The sequence below is a fragment of the Mandrillus leucophaeus genome, unplaced genomic scaffold (genome assembly GCF_000951045.1).
Source record: "Mandrillus leucophaeus isolate KB7577 unplaced genomic scaffold, Mleu.le_1.0 Scaffold316, whole genome shotgun sequence".
Classification (NCBI taxonomy): Eukaryota; Metazoa; Chordata; class Mammalia; order Primates; family Cercopithecidae; genus Mandrillus; species Mandrillus leucophaeus.
The window spans coordinates 2048420-2072484 of record NW_012103321.1 but is presented as its reverse complement, the minus strand read 5'-3'; the positions used below and the strand labels follow the sequence as shown (position 1 = coordinate 2072484).

The 24065-nt window shown below is 34.3% G+C and overlaps 1 protein-coding gene across 9 annotated transcripts in view; it reads left to right on the top strand.

Moving 5' to 3' along the window:
* CSNK1G3 (casein kinase 1, gamma 3) overlaps positions 1-24065 on the top strand; it is a 101751-nt gene that overhangs the window by 40836 nt on the left and 36850 nt on the right. For all 9 annotated transcript variants that reach the window (XM_011987765.1, XM_011987763.1, XM_011987766.1 and 6 more), the window contains 3 exons: positions 1939-2008; positions 16903-17051; positions 19240-19474. In XM_011987765.1, the coding sequence (XP_011843155.1) occupies positions 1939-2008; positions 16903-17051; positions 19240-19474 (454 nt within the window). The remainder of the gene's footprint in view (positions 1-1938; positions 2009-16902; positions 17052-19239; positions 19475-24065) is intronic.

The window sequence follows — 24065 nt, the reverse complement described above, 5'->3', positions numbered from 1 at the left end:
TTTCAGCTTCGTCATCTCTTATGAAGATTTTTTTCGTTTGTCTAATATTACCCTAGTTCAGATCAAAAGTTTGCTTCAAGATAATTTGTTAATATTACCTCAGCTACCATCCTTATATCTTGTTGTACATGAATAATGAAAATATCATCCTGGGGAAGGTGACTTTTATTATATAGTGTTAAAACTTTGCTGCTTAAGTACTGGAATCTAGTTGAAATTACTCAACTAAGTGAGATTTGGGTCTCTATTTTTATCTAAGGGGTATTAGTGATTGAATAAGTTATGTATTTAATTTCATTTATGATTGTTTACATGGACACCTTTTTATTGCATCTTAAGGTTATGTACTTCTAGGTAGTTAACTGAATAATTATAGGTAATATAGTGCTATATGTATAGAAGGCACCGTTTTAAGTACTTTATAGAAAGGTTAAGTTTTAACCCAATTTTACAGATGAGGGAACTGGAAAGTACAGAAAAGTTAATTTGCTGAAAGTTACACAGTTAGAAGTAGAGGATTTAGGATTCAAACCTAGTACAATTTAGTTTCAGTGTCTATGCTCTTAACTACTATACTATCCTGCCTCTCAAGAACTAAGCTGATTGTTTTTCTCCTGTAATAAAATTTCTAAATTTTGCAGTGGGATATTAATGTTGTTTATGTGAATTCTTTTGTTGTTGCTCATAGTTTCGTTATGATGTGTTGGTATAAAATTCTTTTTACTTACCCTGTTTGGGATTCACATTCCTCTTGAATTGGTGGTTTGTTATCCTCATGAATTCTTGAATATTCATAGCAATAATTTATCCAATTATTGCCTCTGCTGACTTTTCTGTCTCCTTTCCTCCTGGTACTCTTATCAAATCCATACTAAACCTCACTGGATTGTCCAGGTCTCTAATCTTTTCTTCTGTTTTCCAGTATTTCTTCCTTCATGATACATTCTGTATAGTTTTTCTGTCTGCCTTACAGTTTCCAAATTCTCTCTTCTGTTATGCTAATCTGCTGGCAAAATGAGTTTTAAATTTAATTATTGTATTCTCTTATTTTTCAAAGTTCTGTTGATTCTTTTTGAAATTTTCTCTTACCTTTATACTTTTCTGTTGGTTCTTTTTAAAATTTCCTGTTACCCTGATACAGTTTTCTGCTTCTTGTATTTTCATATTTAATATTATTTCTAATGTCTAAAACCTATGTTTCCTCTGTACATGTTGTGTGTGTGTGTATGTGGGGTGTGTGTGTGTGTATGAATCTCAAAAACATCTTATGTCGAATGATAAAAGCTGGACACAACAGAAAGCATACACTGTATATCATTTAGGTGAAATCCAGCAACAGGCAAAACTAATCCAAAGGTGGTAAGTAAAAAAGGGATGATGGAAATGCTCTATAGATTGGTGTGGTGGTTATAGGGATACATGGAGTTGATATGGATTTAACACTTATGAACTGTGTGTTTTATTGCATATGAGTTATACCTTAGGGAAAAAAATTTAAGACATTGTTGCTACTATCAGCATTTTCATATTCCCATTTTTGTTCTTTCTTACTATCCTATGGCTTAACTTTAATCTAGAACCTTTATGGAAGAAATATACAGTTCAGAGGTGAATTTGGGGAACCGGAGAAATAGTAAAAGGACCATCATTTCTCTAGTGATGAATGTTCAGAACGTATTTTTCTCAGGGTCAGAGTCAAACTTAAGGGATTTTTCTGCTGCCTGATCTAATGGCTACTTAGTTTATGTACATTTGTAGCATCATTTTATTTTACATTGAACAGAAAGTTGATTTTTATATGAATCTAATCTTAGACAAAGATGCCTAGTAGACTATTACGTAATATATGGCATTGACACCAAAATTTGTAACATTTGTGTTGGGGCCTAGTGCCCTTTTAATAACTTAAATGTCTTTTTTTGTTTGTTTTTCAATTAGGAGCCCATGAAATCAAGAGCACCACAGCTACATTTGGAATACAGATTCTATAAGCAGTTAGGATCTGGAGGTAAAGTCTTGTATTAATTTTTAAATTTGAAATAAAGTGGATTGTCATGACTTTTTAGTTTCAAGGAATGTTTTTTTAAGTTTGGTTAAGAAAATCACTTCATACAGCTATGTTTATTATACATTTTCTTACTATTGTCTTAGGATCCCTTTTTAATTTTATGACAAATTTGGAGCTTTTTATGTTTCTGCTGATACAAGTAGAGAACATTGTGAAAATATTTAATTTGAGTATATAAAATGCATACTTCTTCCATATTCTTAGTCTTTTTGGCACTATTATAGCTGTTGAAGTGGCTTATAATATAGTGGTAGGCTGAAAAATGGCCACATAGAAGATATCCGTATCATAATCCCTAGAACCTCTACATGTTACTGTATGAGAAAGACTTTGCAGGTATAATAAATTAAGGATTTTGAGATGGAGAGATTATTCTGGATTATCTAGTGGGCATTAAATGCAATTACAAGTCTTTGTAAGAGAGGCAGGGGGACATTTACGCATGCAGAAAAGGAGTAGGCATTGTGACTGGAGCAGAGCAGCCATAAGAATCTGGGAGAGGCTTCTAGTACTTTTGCCTAGAGTCTCTAGAGGGAGTGTGGCCTTGCAAACACCTTGATTTTTTGGCCCAGCGAAACTGATTTCAGACTCTCACCTCCATAACTGAAAAAATAAATTTCTGTTGTTTTAAGCCACCAAATTTGTAGTAATTTGTTACAGCGACCCTAGGCAACTAATGTGGGTATGTTTTTATATAAACTCTAAATTTAAGTGAGATTATTTCATGCCACTAGAGATAATTCATGGAAAAACTTTCTATTGTATGTTACATTTTCTTTATGTTAAAAAGGTTCTCACAGCACTTTTCTGTATACTTCTATTCAATAAAGGATTTTACTTGTATAGCTTCTTGTATGATACAGGTAGGGGAATTTTGTTTCTCCAGATTTGATGAAATGGAATTTCTTCATGTATCTTTTCGTAAGCATGTTTACATTCTAGTGGATAAAGCTGTCCATTTAATACTGATACCAAATTTACATTCTGTTTTTCTAAGAGCACACTTTGCAAATGAATAGTCATTGCAGGGACAATAAGTTTTAAATTTTGTAGTAATGTGTTCATCACTACAGACTTCTTATAATACGTATTTAAGTCTGATACAGACAGGCCTCAGGGAGTTATCAGAATTATCACTGACAACTGGGATTTAAAGGCTATTGGGATAAAACTAATTATGTGTGAAACTATACATATTAGTTAAGACTAGCAAATAAGAAGTTAAGTGGGAATAAAATGAACTTATTGACTCATGTACTTGGAAATTCAAGGAAATGACTTGATATATAAGACATTGTTCTATCCAGTGCTCCAAATACTGTCATCAACATCTCAAGTCTCTATGGTACGCCTTTTGAGTATGTGTAGGCTTCACTCTCTGGTTGGCCCTTCTTAAGAGATGCTGGAGGTGGCCACCAATAACCTAGGCTTAGCAATTATGAAAACATCTCTTTCCTAAAACTTTCAGCAAAAGTTGTAGGACTAAATCTTACTGCCTTATGTCATGCTTATCCCTGATTTAATTACTATGAATTTGATTGCCTCAAGTTAGATCAAATGCTTATCCGAACTTTAGGGAAATCGAGGTGTTATATAAGGGGGATTGGATGCCAGGGTGATTAAAAAAAAAACAACACACATCTATCTAGTACAGTAGTAAAACTGTCGTTTGAAGGAATAGGATTGAGTGGTTTAATTAGAAATGAGTAAGTCAGTTTAGAGTTTAGCAAGTCATTGAATTGAATAACAAATGTGTACTTTTATTATTTTAACTTTTTTCTGTTTTATATTTAAAAACTATGTCAGAAATAGTAAGACTAAAAAAGAAACATCTTTTAGGACTTGAATGCCATAGGACTGCAGTGTTGCACAACTGCAGGGACCACCATTTACAGGGTAGTCTCTATTTACTAAGGGTGCTATGCTCCTCTGTGCTCTATGGGTGTCATTTACATAGATTGAAATACAAATGGTCTTACTGAAGGTGTGCATCATGTGGCTCTGAGCTCTGACACGTGTGGGTATTTTAGAGTATTTTGTACGAGTCGTGAATTTGAGCATGTTTTTTGTGGTTTTTTTCGGTCATTTGTGAATTTTATGAAAGCATTTTTAAGTACCTTTGTGAGCTTTGTAGAACATCAAGAGTGCTTAATTGTTTTGGAAGAACTGATGACTTTTAAACAATTTGATTTTGGAATTCATATCTGAAAAGATTATATCTTCAGACTGCTCTTAATTATAAACAGGCTATTTAGAGTAACTCAGCCTGTAATTTTCCTATGGTTTGCTGAATTTCATTTATATAGCAATTTGTTTGTTAATATTCTCTTTAAAAATAGATTTAAGTAACATCTAGCATATATAAAGAACTTCTAAAACTCACCAACAAAAATAGACAAATAAAGGACAAATAAATTCCGCTTACATGAGGCACCTAGAATAGTCAAATTCATAGAGGCAGAAAGTAGAATGGTGTTTTCTGGGGGCTTGGGGAGAGGGCAGAAATGGGGAATTATTGTTCACTGGGTAAGAGTTTCAATATGGGATGATGAACACATTTTGGAGATGGATGGATAGTGGTGATGGTTGTATAATAATGTAAATGTACTTAATACCACTGAACTGTACACTTAAAGATGGTTTAAATGATAAGTTCTATGTGTATTTTACCACAAAGAAATTGAAAATGGATTTATTTAGAATTATTTAGTGAGGTATCTGTGAAAAAATACACAATTTGGTTTTGCCTGTTTGGGTTTTGGTCCTCCTGTAAATCCATGCTTCTTTCTCTTTATGTAGCTTCTCTGATAATATCTCTCTTTACATTATTTAGCTTTGCATAGGATTAGAATATTGTTTTATACCATTATCACTCTCTGTGATAGCAAAAATTTAATGTATTGAATAGTCTTGTTTTGTCACATCTACTCAGTATTCATTGAGTCAAATGAAGACCTAGATTTGGGAGTCATCAGCACATAGATGGTTTTTAAAGCTAAAGAAATGGATGAGATCTCCCTGAGGAGAGTATAGAGGTTGACAAGAAAAGAATAGCAAGAACAAAGTTGTGTGGACCACTCCATTGGTTATGAATAGATTTGACTCTTAATAACAAAAATTGTGGCTGCCGTAGCTTCAACAAGTAAAGGTATGTAATGTGAGACAAATGAGTTCAGAGGTGGGCAATTGTAGGGTTGGTACAGCTGCTCAAAAGTAAGGAACCAGGCTCCTAACCTTAGTGTGTGGCTTCATCCTGCAATCCTGGATTTTTTGTAACAGTAGGGAAGGAGGAAGAAATGAAGTTACTATTTGTGTAAAGGTAACTTCCAGTTCTTTATCTCCTGCTTCCATTCTTTAAGTCTAGCTGTATATGAATATCCCTACTGAAATCAGAAATTCATATAGCTGGAATGAGTTCCCTACCTTCTTTTGCCCTTATTTTCTCAACAATTTCTCTCTCTCTTAAAAGACCTTCCTGCTTGGTCTTTTGGATTACCTGATTCCATTAGTTCCACATCTGTTCAAGCTGAAATGTTAGCCTCCTCTGATTTTGGTGTATTGGTGTAGTAAAGTTCTGTCAATTTTGTCTCTTAAAATCTGTCTTGACTTCGTTCTCTTCCAGTCCCCATTGTCACTTTTCTTCGAATTGGGCTTCCTCTTGAATATCTCAACACCCTTTTTACCTCTACCTGCACATAGGGGCACATCATTTGGTATAAAGTCCGAATTTCTTTCTCTTTCTACTGACCTACTTTTCAGTTGCACTACACTTACTATTCCTTGAGTAGATCTTACTATTTTCACATGTCTGTATTCTTTCTGGAATATCTTTCTTTTCTAATTAATTGCTTTTTTCTTTAAGCCTTAGCTAAATGTCACCTGCTTAGCAATGCGTTTTCTGACATCTTTTCCTCTCCAGAAAAGCGTCTTATTTGATCTGATATTATTTTGAATATGAAAACCTTTGAAACCTTTATTTTTCTTTTATCATATGGTAATTATTATTTGTCTATGTCTACTCCACTGAGTTTTGAACTCTTTGAGGGCAGTGATAATGATATGTTCATCTTTTTCTTCTTGGTAGCAGAATGATTGGCAGTTGTAGGTTCTTGGTAAATGGTTGAAAGAATAAATTCTTAAATAACAATAATAGACTGTTTTCTTTCATTAGATGTGAAGTTGGGATATATAATCTTCAAATTTCCTATAGTTTTCTAACTTCTGTGATCCTGTGATATTTTAATATTACACAAAATCATTGTATTATTAATTTTGAGTTTATTCTATTTCTGGACAAATAATACAATTTCAAATTTTTAAATTTTTAAAATTAATTTCATTTGTGTTATCCTATGATTAGGTAAATTTATTTTCTCATTTTAGACAACTAGAGATCAAAGGAAAAAATTATTGATGAGAATTTTCTAATTAATGGAAGTGGTAACCCAGGAGATATGCAGAAATTTTTATATTAAAACTTACTGAACTGTACAACTCAGCCATCTAAAATTAATCACTTTCTTGAGAAGGGTGGGCTTTAATTATTAGAATTAACTCAGTTTCTTCATTTACTTGAAAATAAAGTATATTTGAATTGTTGATATTTCATGAAAATGCATAGAACATATTTGAAATTTATGGGAAAATTGTTTTTGAAGATCTGTGATTCTGAGTAACACTTCTTAATTTTTTTTGACATTAGTTTAAATAGGCTACATTAGGAGAAACTGCAATTAATGTATTCCTTGGAACATCTTAATTAGCTGATATTTTTAATCATAGGAAATAAAACCTTTTTTCTGTCATAAATTACTACTTATCAGGGGAAGTTAATGAACTTTTTCTCTGTCATAAATTACTATTCTTGGCAAATCTCTAACTATGGAAATGATATTAAAAATACTGTTTGACACCATGCATATGTTAAATCATCATTTCTCAAGTGGCTTGACTTGTTGAGAGTCCTTGAACTATGTAGTTCTAAGCAATAATTTGATGGTAGCCACAGGTGCTGTTACTAAAATTGTAACTCTTTATAAAAATGTTGCCTTTTGAAAGGTGTTTGAAAAGCCCCCTCGTTCTTCTTTATGCTGATCCTTCTGCCTTCTTGATTTGTGCCTTGTTATAAAGTCTGGATTTATGTACTCCCTACATTTTTTACTCTGGTTTATAGATACCTACATTTTCACTTTCAAGACAATTTAGTTCCATCTGCTGGTTAAATGAACGTTGGTGATTTTGTAATGCATGGAAATTTTATTGTACTGTTCACTTTTGAGAAGTATTATGGGTAATAGTATAAACTTTGTTAAAAGTTGTGGGTGTAAACCATTCAGTAGTATCTAAAACTGATTTAATTCACAGTTACCAGGTCAAGTTTCTCAGACCATGTTTTAGGTAAGACATTCAAAAAATTCTGCTCTATGTATATTATAAGCTGTTGTTTGGTAAAATTGAAAAGAAGTACTGTAAAAAGCATGAAAGTTCAGTGAATAAATACTTAGAATATTACTGTATTTTGATATTAACAAAAATAATGAAAATATGATATGAGTGGGTTAGTCAGTAGTGTAAACTTAATCTCAGCCCAGATAACCAACAGTTTATGTAGCATATTCTTAGAATTCCTTTTTCTATCATAGCTAAATTGCTTTTAGAAGAAGTCTTTAAAAATATGTAATACTTCTGATTCTTTAAAGAGGTCTCTCTGTATGGAAATTTCTACAGGTTTTGCATTGCTAAACATTTATTTATATGTGAATATATACTTACATTGGTACTACTATCATAGTAGATGGAAGTGTACATTTTTTTTCTGTTAAAGTTGTAGTTTATGGAGAATGGGTACATTTGAAGAATGTTATGCATTATCAGTAAGAAAGAGGTGTTACCTGATAGTGGTTTTAGTTTGGTTTATATGGTGCAGGTGTTAGTGTGGTTGTGTGTGGTGTGAATACTATAGTATTTTCAGTGATTAAGCACATAGGAATCTTAAACAAAAAGCAAACCATACTTTTGAATAGGGTATTACTAAATATACATAATTTTTGTAATTCCTCCTGCAGTAGTAAAAAGATAGAAAGTATAAAACCATGAAAAATTACGAAAATTTCATATTTAGTTTTGCTTTAAGTGTTATATAACGCATTGTAAGAATAAAAGATTTATAAGCTTGTAGCTTAGGGACTGGGGGGGGGGGAAGAATCATAGAGTCCATTTTTTCCTTAAATTTTATAGGCCCAAATTGGATAACAACTTAAATTCTTTTCAGTTTTTGCAACGGATAAATTTTTGTTTGTCGGTGATGTTATTTTTTTAATGTTGTTTGAATGTTAGAATATTTTCTACATGTGTAAATTAAATCATCACAGAAAGGACTGTTGCTCTTTTTTACAGTGGGCTAACTTGATTCCTTTTATTTGGGGTTAACTGATAGAATTTTACTACTACAGGCAGATATTGTGGTCTTTTAATGGAAGGACTGTTACCAAGTCTATAACTCAGTACACCTGTTGGTTCATAGTAGCGCTTACTATTCAGCTAAGACAGCACTTCTTAAACTTCTGGGTCTTGGGATTCTTTTATGCTCTTACCCTTTTTGAGTATGTCAGAGCACTTTTGTTGTTGTGGGTCTTAGCTATTGATATTTACCATATTAGAAATTAACACAGAAATATAAAAATGTTGCTATATTTGTTTAAAATAAAAATAATAATTGAGACATTTTAAAATCAAGGCAATTTTGTTGATATACTTTCCAAAATAAAAACAGTGAGAAAAGTAACATCGTTTTACAGATTTTGCAAATCTCTTTTAATGTCTGGCTTAATAGTAAACAACTAGATTCCCATATCTTCTGCATTTAGTATATTGTGATAACACAAGTCCCATAGTCTCTGGAATGAGAGTGAAAAAAAATATTTGTGTTATTACAAAATAATTCTGATATTTCTGACTTCCTGCAAGGGTCTCACGGACCACCCCTGTCCTCAGGAGCTTCAGGCCACATGTTGAAAACTGTTGACCTAGGAGTATAAGCATTTGTGCTAAAGGTTAAGAATGCCTTAATGCAAAATTACCTTAAAAAAAGATAGGGTAATACTGTGTGATAATTCTGTACTTAGCATTTCTAGCCACGATTTAGGTTTTCTTAATCAGAGCTGTTTAAATTAAATCAGGAAGTTTAAATTTCCTAATAAGTTTGTTAGTACTTTTGTTCTAATTCTTCCTATTTGTGTTAGGCTCTTCTTGTGTTGCTATAAAGAAATGCTGGAGTCTGGGTAATTTATAAGAAAAGAGGTTTAATTGGCTTATGGTTCTGTAGGCTGTATAGGAAGCATGGTGCCAGGCATCTGTTCAGGTAAGGCCTCAGGAAGCTTACAGTCATGGCAGAAGGCAAAGGGGAAGCCAGCTTATCACGTGGAGAGAGTGGGAGCAAGAGAGAGAGAGAGAGAAAGTGAGGGGGAGGTACCACACACTTTTAAACCAAATCTCATAAGAACTCACAATCATGAGAACAGCACAAACCCATGAGGGATCTGCCCCACTAACCCAGTTAACTCCCATCAGGCCGCACCTTTAACTCTGAGGGTTATAACTCAACGTAAGATTTAGAGGGTACAACATCCAAACTGTATCAGTATTTTACATTTTACATGAAGAATTCTAGACCTGAAAATGGATCATGATACTACTGTGAAATGGATCATGATATTATTTCCTTAATGGTCTACTTAACTTACCTGTTAGGAGCTGAAGTATTTAAAAACTTGACACAAAGTACCAAGCAGTCTTTAATAGTTCCTATGTATTACTGTTGTGTGACTTAATTTTGTTTTGTCACTTAAAAGGAACACTAACATATTAAATGAGATATTTAATGAAGTGAATTTTTGGGGAGTGAGGGTGAGATTATATTTTCAGATATGTGAATTTTGTATTCATACTCCTTGAGCTTTTGGGAAAAATAAACTTCTCTTGAAAAGTAAAGATACTGGAAATTATCAGACCTAACTTTCATGAATTCACAGCGGATAGCTTTTTATATTAGTCTGAAATAAAAATAATTTTAGAACCACTGGAATGGGTGGAGTAAGATTTTATAATTGAAAATTCGCTAGGTATAAGAACAAACTTTCTTTCTGAGCCTCTCGTGCCCTCTTTTTCCTTACCTCTCTCATTTCTAAAAAATCTCTACCTTGTGATACAACCTACCATTTACGTTGCCCTGGTGGTTTTGGTTTGTTTTTGCTTAGGGTGTACCCTGCCTCAACCTCTATTTGTTAGTTGCAGTTCTTCTTAACTCTTAAAAATTTAAGTTGTTTGCTCAGTGATTTAAAAAAAAAAAAAAAACAAAAACTGTCCAGACTTGTTCTGGGAAATAAAATTATAGTTTGATGTAAATATCATTTTAAGTCTTTCTTTGTGGTCCTAGAAAAAAGAAAGCATTTTTTTTCCTGATTGCAAAAATAGCATACATTCATAATAAAAATTAGAAAAAGTTTTTTTTAAAAAAAGTGAAAGTAGAAATCACCAGTGCTTCCAGTAATCTGTTAGCTTTCTGCTTTTTTCTTGTATTATCTTTTCTATTCATATGTATGTTTAATGACTGTATTAGTCCATTTTCTTGCTGCTGATAAAGACATACTCAAGATGGGGCAATTTACAAAAGAAAGAAGTTTATTAGACTTACAGTTCCATGTGGCTGGGGAGGCCTCACAATCATGGCGGAAGGTGAAAGGCACATCTCACTGGCAGACAAGAGCTTGTGCAGGCAAACTCCCGTTTTTAAAGCCTTCAGATCTTGTGAGACTCATTCACTATTACAAGACCAGTACAGGAAAGACCCAATCCCATAATTCAGTCACCTCCCATTGGGTTCCCACAACATGTGGAATTGTGGGAGTTACGATTCCAGATGAGACTTGGGTGGGGTCACAGCCAACCATATCAATGACTCATTAGAAATATTTTAAGGCCAGGCATGGTGACTCACGCCTGTAATCCCAGCACTTTGGGAGGCCGAGGTGGGTGGATCACTTGAGGTTTGGAGTTTGAGACCATCCTGGCCAACATAGGGAAACCCTGTCTCTACTAAAAATACAGTAAAAATATTAGCTGGGCGTAGTGGCAGGTGCTTACAATCCCAGCTATTTTTGGGAGGCTGAGGCAGGAGAATCCCTTGAACTGGGAAGCGGAGGTTGTGGTGAGCTGAGATTGCACCACTGTATTCCAGTCTGGGCAATACAGTGAGACTCCATTTAAAAAAAAATTTTTTTTTTATCTCCAAAGATAGTTGAAGGCTGTATTATATTCCATAGAATAGGTATGACATATTAGGTTGGTGCAAACATAATTGCAGTTTCGGGCTAAGAATTTTAAGTCATTATGACTGGTCTCAAGCACATCTTTATTAATCAAAATAGGAACCATTACAGTGAACACATTTTTTGCCAACAAGAAATAAGTTTGTTTGTTCATGTAGCGTAAAAATTGGTGCTTTGGGATTTGATGAACTCTTAGAAAGCATTTTTACTGCATCTTGCTGGTTGTGGAAACGTTTTCCCTGCAAAAAGTTGTCAAGATGCTTGAAGAAGTAGTAGTTGGTTGGTGAGAGGTCAGGTGAATATGGCAGTTGAGGCAAAACTTCATAGCCCATTGAAGCATTTGTTGTGCAGTATGTGGTTGGTGTTGTGATGGAGAAGAATTGCGTCCTTTCTGTTGTCCAATGCCAGCTGCAGGCATTGCAGTTTTCGGTGCATCTCATTGATTTGCTGAGCATACTTCTCAGATGTAATGGTTTCGCTGGGATTCAGAAAGCTGTAGTGGATCAGTCCAGCAGCCGACCACCAAACGCGACTATGACCTTTTTTCGGTGCAAGTTTGGCTCTGGGAAGTGCTTTGGAGCTTCTTCTCGGTCCATCCACTGGGCTGGTTGTCACTGGTTGTCATATAAAATCCATTCTTTGTCTCACGTCACAATACGATTGAGAAATGGTTCATTGTTGTGTGAAGTAAGAGAAGATGACACTTCAAAATGATGTTTTCAAAAAAAATTTTTGCTCAGCTCATGAGGCACCCACTAATTGAGCTTTTTCACCTTTCCAACTTGCTTCAAATGCTGAACAACCATAGAAAGGTCGACAATGAGTTCTTTGGCAACTTCTTATATAGTTGTAAGAGGATCCGCTTTGATGATTGCCCTCAGTTGGTCATTGTCAGCTTCTGATGGCCAACCACTATGCTCCTCATCTTCAAGGCTTTTGTCTCCTTTGTAAAACTTCTTGAACCATCACTATACTGTATGTTTGTTAGCAGTTCGTGGGGCAAATGCATTGTTGATGTTGCATGTTGTTTCCACTGCCTTACGACCCATTTTTGAACTCAAATAAGAAAATCACTCAAATTTGCTTTTTGTCTAACATTTCCATAGTCTAAAATAAATTTTAAGCAAACAACAAGTAATGTCATTAGCAAAAATAATAAAATGAGAAACACGCATTAAAATGATGTATAACATGACCACATTTAATAATGTATTTCAATATCAAACGACAAATTCCAACAATGTAAAAACTGCAATTACATTTGCACCAAGCTAATACTTTGTTTAATTAGCATAGAATTGGTGGATTTTTAGGTAGCTGCCAATTCTTTTTGTAACTGTAACAAACAGTGAAGCTTGAACATCATTATATGCATACTTATGCTTGCTTTGAAAAGGATAGGTAATTTTCCGCCAAAAGCAAAAGGATAGGGTAATTTACCTCCAAAAATGTACTACTTTCTCTTCTCATCAATGTTTTAACCCACAGCTGTCAGTCTTGACTAATTAATTTTTAAATTATGAATATGCCTTTGAAACTAAACCAAAATTTGACAAGTAGTCATTTCTTAAAGGTCAGTTACAATGTAGAGTATAGAAATCATACCAAAAAACCTTTTCTGGTCTCATTCATTAAAATCCATTGTAGTTTGAATGAACCATTTACCCATGTGTGATTTTGTAACTACATGCATTATCTTTTGGAGGACACTGGCTCATTGAGTTATGCATGTATTTCAAATACTAACACATTTCACTACCCAACATTAAATCATAATAGCTAATACCACCATAGTTCCATCAGAACAAGTTTTTAAGTATTGGAAAACTGTGAAGGTCATCATAGCATATAAAAATTTTTACAAAATTCGAATTGCTTGAAAGCTTTAATTTTATTATTGGTAATAAATGTCAGGTTTTCTTGAAGTAAGAGTCTCTTCATTCTTGAGAATGCTTTTTATTTATTTATTTTGCTTCATTGTACTCTTGAATAGCAAAGTTAAAAGTGAATGTTCTTGATTTGCTCTCAGTCGTTAATGGAAAGCATTCCGTCTTTCACCATTAAATGTGATGTTAGCTGGTAGTTTTTCCTGTATTCCCTTTATCAGATTTAGAAACCTTCTATTCCAAATTTTTGAGTGTTATATCAAATGCTTTCTTAGCACCCATTAAGATGGTCTTATGGTTTTTGCCATTTCTTCTGTTATTATGGTGAATTATATTGGTGGATTTTTAAATATTAACCCAACTTTGTATTCCTGGATTAAAGCATTCTTAGCATGGTCTCTCATTCACTTACATATCTGTAATGCCCAACCCAGTCCCATAAAGTTATAGTATATGTTCAGTAAGTATTTGTTCAATTAATTAAGACAGTGAAATTCCTTAAATGGTTTTCCTGTTTTGGAAACTCTTGAAAACTTTTGAAAAAAACAGTCATTTTATAAACCAAAATACACTGCTGTCTGTCGTACTCAGAAGTCATTTCTCAACAACGTTAACTATTGGGAATATAGATGGTGATTCAGAAGGAAGTAGAGAACCTTTTGACAGTCCTTTTTTTTTTCTTTTTGAGATGGAGTCTTGCTGTGTCAGCCAGGCTGGAGTGCAGTGGAGCAATCTTGACTCATTGCAACCTCCACCTCCTGGGTTCAAGCAGTTCTCCTGCCTCAGCCTCCCAAGTAGCTGGCATTACAGACGCGCGCCACCATGCCCGGCCGTTTTGTATTTTTAGTAGAGACGGGGTTTCACCATGTGGGCCAGGCTGGTTTCAAACTTCTGACCTCAAATGATCTACCCACCTCAGCCTCCCAAAGTGCTGGGATTACAGGCATGAGCCACCGTGCCCAGCCGACAGTCCTTTCATTGAAGAAGTTCAAAACCTTTTTATTTTTACATTTTGTATATAGTTCTACCAAGTTTTGATCTAGTTTCCATGCACCCTGCATATCAGAAGTAACAAACTGGAGTGGAATAAGTTATTAGACATTGTTAAATTGAGAGGATGTAAATTAATAACTTTCAGTGGCAGAGAGGGGGAAAAAGCATTATGGAAAGAATTTTAAAAGCTTAGTAGCTGAGAGCCGTTTGTAAATCTTAATTGCATCTCCAGCCTCTTAATGTATATAGCATTGTAAAAGCAGGATTTTAGAGTTGGAATAAACTTAACAAGCCTCTCATTCCCTGTTTCTGAACCTTTTCTCTGCCTTTACACATGTGAGGGGTAGATATGACAAATACATATAAGAGTGGCTGTGGTAGGAGTGGCTTTGATTCCTAGTAGCAGGAGGAGATGGGACAAGCATGTGTGATGTGTGTGTGTTTGCAGGGGGTCCTGATATATACATATTGGGGTGTATCAGAATCTCCGTTTCTGGGGAGGGCACCATGTATGCAGTTTGAATTTGTATCCATTCCTGCTATGATTACACTATCTTTTTTTTTTTTTTTTTTCTGAGAAAGAATCTTGCTCTGTCACCCAGGCTGGAGTGCAGTGGCGTGATCTTGGCTCACTGCAACCTCCACCTCCTGGGTTCAAGTGATCCTACTGCTTCAGCCTCCCGAGAAGCTGGGACTACAGTGATTACACTAGCTTACGTTCCCACCTGTAGATGTTCTGCTGCCTCACTCATATTCATATCCAAGAAATACTTGTCTTATCCAAATCACTAATATTATTATAGATTAGTAAACTGAGGTCCACTTGAGAGACTGAATGACAAGCTAGCCACACAGCTGATGAATATTAGGTTAGACACTAAGAATGTAGTTGTCTTGATTTTTAGTTCATTGTTTTCTGTTCTGTCCTGCAATAATTTATATTCAAAATAATAGGGTAAATAATAAGAATGTTATATTTAAAAAAACTTTTTATTAAAAAGAATGAGAAGTTTTCATTAGATTTGTTTTCTCTTTCAATATATTGAAAAAAATCACTTGGAAGTAAAACTGAGACTTTTTTTCATGCTAATAGATAAATGCAGTGTTAAGTTGCAAACTAAATAATAGAGAGGGAGACTGTCTAAAAGAAAATGATAGTTATTTAGGAGTGGGCATTACAGTGGGAATATACGTGAGTATATTCAGGGAGGTAAAGGAAGACAAAAATTTTTAAAGGAAAAATGAGGAGGGTCACGTAAGTTGTTTTGAGAGATTATCCTTGGCTACAAGGATCATTAACAAGAATGGCATCACTCCATGGTTGGACAGGCAGTTCCTGGGCAGATGTCCTCGCAGAGTAATTTTTTGTAAGGTTGTGGTGGCTTTTGTTCCAGGTTGTGGTTTTTGCAATCTTTTGTGATAGTTCTTGTTATCAGGCATATATATGTGTGAGAACCCTCCCTTCATCTCCTTCCCTAGCTCTGTTTGTCAGGGTTTTAATACAAGTGACTCCGTTTTGATTCTGACAACTTCCATATAAAGTAAATTGATCACTTATATTTCAGTTTATTGGGAATCTGTTAGTTCTGAAAATAAAATACAGATGACTTCTGGGCATTCAGACTTCATATTTGGAGTTTGTATTATTCAATATAGCTTCATAATGAATTATTACTAGCTCTTACTGGCTTGAAATGAAAGACTTTACTATCTCACAATTTCTGTGGGTCAGGAATACAGGCATGGCTTAGCTGGGTCTTCTGTTTAGAGTCTTACCATGTGGAAATTAAGGTGTAAGCCTGGACTACAATCTTACATGAGCCTCAGTACTCTCCTCCAAGTTCACTGGTTGTTTTCAGAATTCAGTTCCTCATGGCAATAGAACTGTGGCCCTTACTTCCTCGAGGATTCCTATCTGGCATGTGGCTCGCTCCACAGCATGGTGGTTTGCTACTTTAAGGCCAGCAGGAGAGTTTCTCTGCTGTTTCCAATATCTCTGACTTCTAGACCATCTTTTTAAAGGCTCACCTAAATAGATCAGGTCCACCAGGATTCTATTCCTTTTGATCAACTTACAGTCAACTGATAGGAGCCTTGATTACATCTGCCATATAAGTTAGCCTGGTCACAATAGTGAGATCCTAGGAATCCTGCCCACTTTCAAGGGGAGGCGTTTATACAAGGTGTATAAACCAGAGGATGGGAATCTTGACAGTGGTGATCTTAGCAGTATGCCTACCACAGGGTTATTAAAGCCAGTAGCGACTCTCTTGTTCAATAGAACTGGAATCTTTTAACTGTGTGCTAAGCGTTTCTCCAGGCTATGGAAATATAAAGCTAAAAAGCCCAGCTTTTGTCCAGTAGTAAGGTGGTAGAGAGAAAGAATGAAGTACTGTTTATGATGTAATTCAGTCACGCAGCTGCAATAGAGGTGTATCCAGGCTACAGTGTGAACATCAAAGAGAAGGTATTGGGAGGTGGGGAGGTTTGGTCAGGAAAAGTTATGTATTTGGAAAAAGTGATAGTACTGCTTTAGTTCTTGAAACTAAACTTTAAAACCAGTTTTTAAGAGGAAAACCTTAGTATTTAAGATGATGAAATTATTAAATGAGTATTTCTTTTCCCCCAGATGGTATACCTCAAGTTTACTATTTCGGCCCTTGTGGTAAATACAATGCTATGGTGCTGGAACTACTGGGACCTAGTTTGGAAGACTTATTTGACTTGTGTGACAGAACATTTTCTCTTAAAACAGTTCTCATGATAGCTATACAACTGGTAAGTAAAATAGGGTATTTGAAGTTGTTTGAACGATTACATGGTTGTTGGTCACAAATTCATGTTAAAAGTTTAAAGTTCTGTGATATTGTCTTACAGAGCATTTGACCTAATACAAATGTTTCTGCTTTTCATACTGTCTTTCTGGGATCCATGTAACTTAAAATAACTGAGTCAAGTATATTTTATTTGTATGAAAACTAATATAATAATTGCTTTAAGATCAAAATGCTCAGTTTGATAATTAAGTTGTCACTAGCCATTTCTTCATATAAAAGATGAATACTTCAAAAGAGAACCTCAGAAACATAGATTTTTTTTTCTTTTTTTTTCTTTTTTTTTTTTTTTGAGATAGTCTTGCTTTGTTGCCCAGGCTGGAGAGCAGTGGTGAGATCTCGGCCTCCCAGGTTCAAGCTATTCTCCCGCCTCAGCCTCCTGAGTAGCTGGGACTACAGGTGCGTGCCACCACACCCAGCCAATTTTTTTGTATTTTTCGTAGAGATGGGGTTTCACCATGTTAGTCAGGATGATCTCGATCTGACCTTGTAATCCACCTGCCTTGGCCTTCCAAAGTGCTGGGATTATAGGCGTGAGCCGCCATGCCCGGCCAGAAACATGGATTCTTAATTTTGGTAATAGACTTTATGACCTGGAAAAACAAGCGGCAAACTAATGAGTTAGAGAGTCTTGATAAACTACTTAGACTTCAGGGAATCCATTGGATAACAATTAGAGAATCTTTTAGGGCAGTTTTGAAATAAATGCCAACAGAAGTGTGCTGCAGAAGTCTTAAAATTGTTTTTATTCATTGACTCATTAATTCTACTTCTACAAATTTGTCCTGTGGATGTTTTCACAGGTGCTTAAAGCTTTATATGAAAGGATGTTTATAATAAAAAAATGAGAAGCAACCCAAATGTGCAGAAATAACAGGGGTAGTTGAATAAATTAATAGCCAGAGGAAAATATGCAGCTATTAAAAAGTGCGCATTAAAGATTGTTTCATAGGCTAAGTGTGGTGGCTTGTGCCTATAATTCCAGTGCTTTGGGAGGCTGAGGCTAGAGGATCACTTGAGCCCAGGAGTTCAAGATCAATCTGGGCAACTTAGTGTGACTCCATCTCTACAAAAAATTAAAAAAAAAAAAAAAAAAGCCGGGTGTGGTGGTGTGCTTGTGTAGTCCCAGCTGCTGAGGAGGTTGAGGCAGGAGGATTGCTTGAACCCAGAGGTTGAAGGTTGAAGCTGCAGCGAGCTATGCATTCCAGCCTGGGTGGCAGAGTGTGGGATCCTGTCCTCTCCTCCCCCCACCCCGCCCCGCCCACCACACACCAAACACCAAAAAACCAAACAACTCCCCCAAACAAAACAAAGAATATTTCATGACCTTGAAAATGCTCATATCATTAAGAATCTATAGACATAGAATACTGTATATTGTATGCTGCAAAGTTTGTTAAGCAAACGAAAATGACCTGTGTAACCATATGTTTACATTGCATTGTTAACCATGATTATCACTAAGTGAAGCAGTTTTATTTTCTTATTTGTAATACTCTGTTTTATGACAGTTTGTCCAGTGAACATTGAGAATTTGTAAAATAATTAATAAAAATGAGCTATATTATTAATATTAGAGTTGGATTCCAGACTTTTCTAGCTTTAAGATGTTTCTAACTTTAAGATTAATCATTTTTAAATGTTTAATACCTAGGAAAAAGTAAGGGAAACATGTTATGAAAAAGAAAAAGATACTGAATAGTGCTGTTGTTTTTATACTTGTAAAAGTTGCTTGGTTATTGAATTGATAAGGAAGACTATATTGCAACGTTTTGCATATGTCTGCTTATACTTTTGAGTTCAAGGTCTTGTATCAATATGACTTTTTGATTTTATGAAGTAGCATCCTCTGAAAGTGTTGATTGAATCAGACTTACTGATATGAAAGGAATTCATAAAATTCAAATACTCTTGTTTAGCAGTGACCATAATAGTAAAGGCAAAGATTTTAAATTGTAATTTGCTATATGTATTTGAAGAACGATGGGCTGACATCATTTTACTTTTAAAGGGTTGAAACAATTTCTGATTTATTTCTTTTGTATGTTTTCATTCTGTCTTGCCTTTATCATACTTGCTTAGGCTAGTCAAAGCCCAAAATGAAACTTCTCTTCTTTTTTTCTTAAACTAAGATTTCTCGCATGGAATATGTCCATTCAAAGAACTTGATATACAGAGATGTAAAACCTGAGAACTTCTTAATAGGACGACCAGGAAACAAAACCCAGCAAGTTATTCACATTATAGATTTTGGTTTGGCAAAGGAATATATTGATCCAGAGACAAAGAAACACATACCATACAGAGAACACAAGAGCCTTACAGGAACAGCTAGATATATGAGCATAAACACACATTTAGGAAAAGGTATGTGTACCTTTCGTAAGTATGGAAGTTTGAATTCAGCAGCTATGCTAACACTGTGCGTTTTCATTTGTTATGGTTCAGTTTTTGCAGATTACAATAGCTTTTATTATAATTTTCACTTATCAGATCTACCTAGAGTTTACTTTCACTTATATTTTAATAAAACGCTTTGAAAGTAAGTTACTATAAAGTAAATGAGTGACAGCTATCTTTACATTCACTGTATTTTTTGTATTTATATAACTTGAAGTGTGCATCTTTGATACAGTTATGGGGATTCTTTTAATTATTTCTCTTACAAAATATGAGAGAATACCAAATTTTAACTGAATTTAATGCATGTGGAAATATTGGATTGAGACTATAGCTCTCCAGTATGGCTAGCCACAGAAATAGCAACTAGCCTAATAAGTACATGACCTTAGAGGTGGGCAGAGCTGGCTTACCTGTATGCTAACTGTGACTTCGGACAAGTTTAACCGTTTTAAGGGGTTTCTTAATGGTAAAAAGAGTAAAACAATATCAACTTCGCAGGATTTTTTTATAGCATTCCTCCTTCACCCAGGTTCATATTTATCATATCCCTTAAATCCTTTTCATCTGAAACAGTTCCTCAGTCGTTCTTTACGGCTCATGACCTTAATATTTTTTAGGAGCTCAGGCTATTTTATAGGATATCTCCAATTTGGGTCTGTTATTTCTTTTTGACTAGATTTGGGTAGGCATTTTGAGCACAAATATCACAGAAGTAATGTGTTCTTAGTGCCTCAGTTTGGGATTGCTTGCTTGGGTGATATCTGCCAAATTTCTCTACTGAAAAGTTTCTTGTAGTTAGATTTTGGGATTATGTAAACATGTTCCTCATCAGATTTTTACCCTCTAGATTTAGCATCCATTGATGATTTTCTAACTCTATTATTTCTAATGTTTATATTTCCTTATTTGTCAGTTGATATTCTAATGTAAGCAGAAGCCTTCCCTTGTCCCCCAGTTATTGACCTTCGTCTATATGAACTTATTAATTCTTACGTTATTTAATGTAATGTATTGAATGCATTATTATTTATTTTGATAGCCAAAGGGTTCCAGATGTGGCCACTGGTTGCCCCTTCAAGCTGGCTTCTCTGTCCTTTTGACATGTTCTCATGAATCTTTGAGTTCTTTCTTTCTGGTACAGCAAGTTCTTATAAATAAACTCATCTTGCAGTTTCTCTTCTGCAGCCCCATAATCAGTCCTTTTCTCCAAGAAGTTCTGAATCCTTTTATTGGATAATGGTATTTAGAAACCAAGATTTGGCCCCTGGATATGCTCATTACTGTGGTATGTTGTTAACTGCCAGGCCCTTTCTGCAGCAGAAGTAGGAAATGTTTGTGCGTGTATGTATATACATACACACATAGAAATATGCCTATATATGTGTGTGTGTGACACACATACATTAATATCTGTTAAAAATTTTGAGTTTACACTGATACACTTTTAATTTCAGTCTGTCAGTACAAAATAGTATTTCCTTTTTCTATATTTGTAATTCCCATCCCTTTTCCATATTTGTATCTTTTTTTTTAACCAACAGTGAGAAATCTGGCTATCACTACTCATAATATATTTACTTGTTTTTAAAAGCTGAGGATACTCAGAAAGTAGTTTCAGATTGCTAAGTGATACCACTTTATATAGCAAGTCTAATAGAATTAATAGCATTTGTAATTCTTATTTTATTGAAGAGTTTTTATTTGAAGTAAAATTTACATTGGGTAAAGTATACAACATTTGATTATATAAATTTGTGAGTATTAATGAATGTGCACACTATGTAATCCACAGCACTATCGAGATTTAGAACACTTTCATTATCCTATAGACTTCCATTTTACCCATCTTAGTCATTCCCCTCCTTTTCTAGAAGCAATCACCAATCTGATTTGTATCACAACAGTTGAGTTTTGCTGATTCTATTACTTCATGTAAATAGAATCATCTAACTTATTTTGGTTGGTATAATGTCTTTAAGATTCATCTATGTTTTTGCAAATATCAGTAGTTTATTCTTTTTTAATGCTAAGTAATATTCTATTGCATAAACATAGCACAGACTGCTTATCAATTTGAATGTTGATGGATATTTGGGTTAAGTTTTTGACTTATAAATAAAACTTGTATAATATTCTTACAAATCTTTTTGTGGGCATATTTTTCAGTTTGGTCCTATGGCAGGTATTATTTAACTTTATAAGAAACTGCCTGTCTGTTCTGGGGAGTGTTCATACCTTTTTTTATTTCCACCAATAATGAATGAGAATTTGTTTGTTTCATATTCTTGACAACGTTTAGAGTTTGTCAGTCTTTTTCATTGTAGCTATTCTAGTGGCCAAGGGGTGGTCTTTTAATTCCTTGTGATTATTGTTTCTGAGATCTGTTTCATGTATTTATTGGCTATTTGTATATCTTCTTTTGAGAAGTGTGTGTCATTTCATTGTTAATTTATAGAGTTCTTTATATATTCTGGGTATGATTATTTTGTCATATATATGCATTGTGAATAATTTCTTCCAGTCTGGGCTTGCTCCTATTCATTTTCTTAATGGTATCTTTTGATGAGCAGAACTGTTAAGTATTTATGAAGTCTAGTTTATCCATTTTTTTGTTTATGGTTATTGCCTTTTGAATTCTAACAAATCTTTACCTTCATGTGATAAAGTAAACAAATCTTTACCTTCATTACATTTTATGCTTTCTTCTAGAAGCTTTATAGTTTTAGCTTTTTATATCTGTGATCCATCAGAATTGATTTTTTATATCGTGTGAGATAGGAGATGTGGTTCTTTCTATGATATATTCTTTCCTATTGAATTACTTTTGTTTCTTAAAAAGTCACTTCTAGATTATATTTGCCACATTCAGTATTCATATCAGAGAAAGTACAAACTTAATTATCTGCTTTTAGATATTGTTCTGCTTTCAGTTACTGTTAAACATCTCACAACAGATAGACAGAAATGTGAACCAATCAATATATATCCATCACTGCTGCTCAAAAGTACCTTCAGATATGCTATCACAGATTTGGACAGGATCTTGGAAGTCGTCTAATCCAACTTTCAGATCCCGATCTTAGCTTTTTCTCTAACCATTCTCCTCAGCCTTAGCTACTCTATAGAGCATGTCCCTGCTCTGTCTCTCAGTCATAACTCAATAGGATGTGACATCTTTCCTGACAGCTGACCTGACTGTAGGCTTATGGTATTTTTTGTTTTCAGACATCTGAAATGCCTGAGAAATGTAAATTTACTGTTTTTTTTTTTGTTTTTTTTTTTTTAAGAAAAGTAAGTTTCAAATATTTAAAATTTAAAAACACGAGTTTTATTCAGTTAATATGTTCAGGGAGTAGCTTTCAATAGCTGACTTTCCTGATAGATTTAAAAATATGATTGGGTAGCTATACAACTTTTGGGATTGTGACTTCTATTAAAACCAGGCACACTTTATTTACATGTGCAGTGACTGTGAGAAATTTTCATTTTACGGGAGTTGTTAGCAGACTATAACAACTAACAAAGGTTCACCACTATTTTATTGTGAGACATGAAGTCACAACTTCCTTAGGGCCTAATGTTCCTTATCTGAACAATGGTAAATGTAACAGCATTCTATTTGTAGAAATGGCAAAGTGAGTGTGATTTGTTTGTCATTGTTAGGAAAAGTCATCAGTACCTGGGAAATGAGATTTAACTATTATAATAATCTCTCTTTACTCCTCTTTCAGGAATAAAACAAAAATTTATTTATTTAGCAAACAATGAATGTTTAATGTTTACTTTTCCCCATTTATAAACACCCTCAGTTTTCGTGTAAAACTCAGGAGTAGGTGGGTAATATTAACAGATAAAAAATTTTGTGTCTAAAATTACATGAATTCCTATTTAAAAATTAAGAGTAAGCTAAGGTAATACGAATTTGGATGCTGAGGAATTAAAACATTTGGTAAATTGTGATGCCTTTGGACATGGAATACATAGTGGTGTTTTAAGTTTGGAGTACTTGGTTTTGTGAGGAGTCAGGAAGAGATAAAGAAGGAAAAGGAGCAGAGAAAACATGACTTTTTAATGTGATTTTAATTTGTGCATATCTTATTTCTGCCCTCCCTGCTTTGCCTGGATCTTGGTGATTACTTTTAAAGCCTTATTCATTCACCCATCTTTCCATCCATTCATTCATTCTTAGGCACTCAAGGACTTCTTGCTCACATGAACTTTTCAAAATAGAGAGTTTGGTCAAAGGAACATTATATGGGTTTGTAAGTATTTTTCCTTTTTGGAGACTGACACTATCTTAGACTTAAAAAGGAAAAAGATGTTCCTAATACAATAATATAGAAGAATAGTGTAAAATCACATAATAGGAATTAACATTTTATTCTTGTAGTATCTGTTGATCTTAACTAGGTGTTTTATGTTCAGAAGGCAGACATTGCAGTTCACATTTATACCTTTCTTATATCTGCTTAAGTCTCTGTCCAAGATGCAGTCTTGATAATGCTTTGTGTTACAGATGTGGATTTCCATGGTGTCCTTGCATGAAAACTTCCTC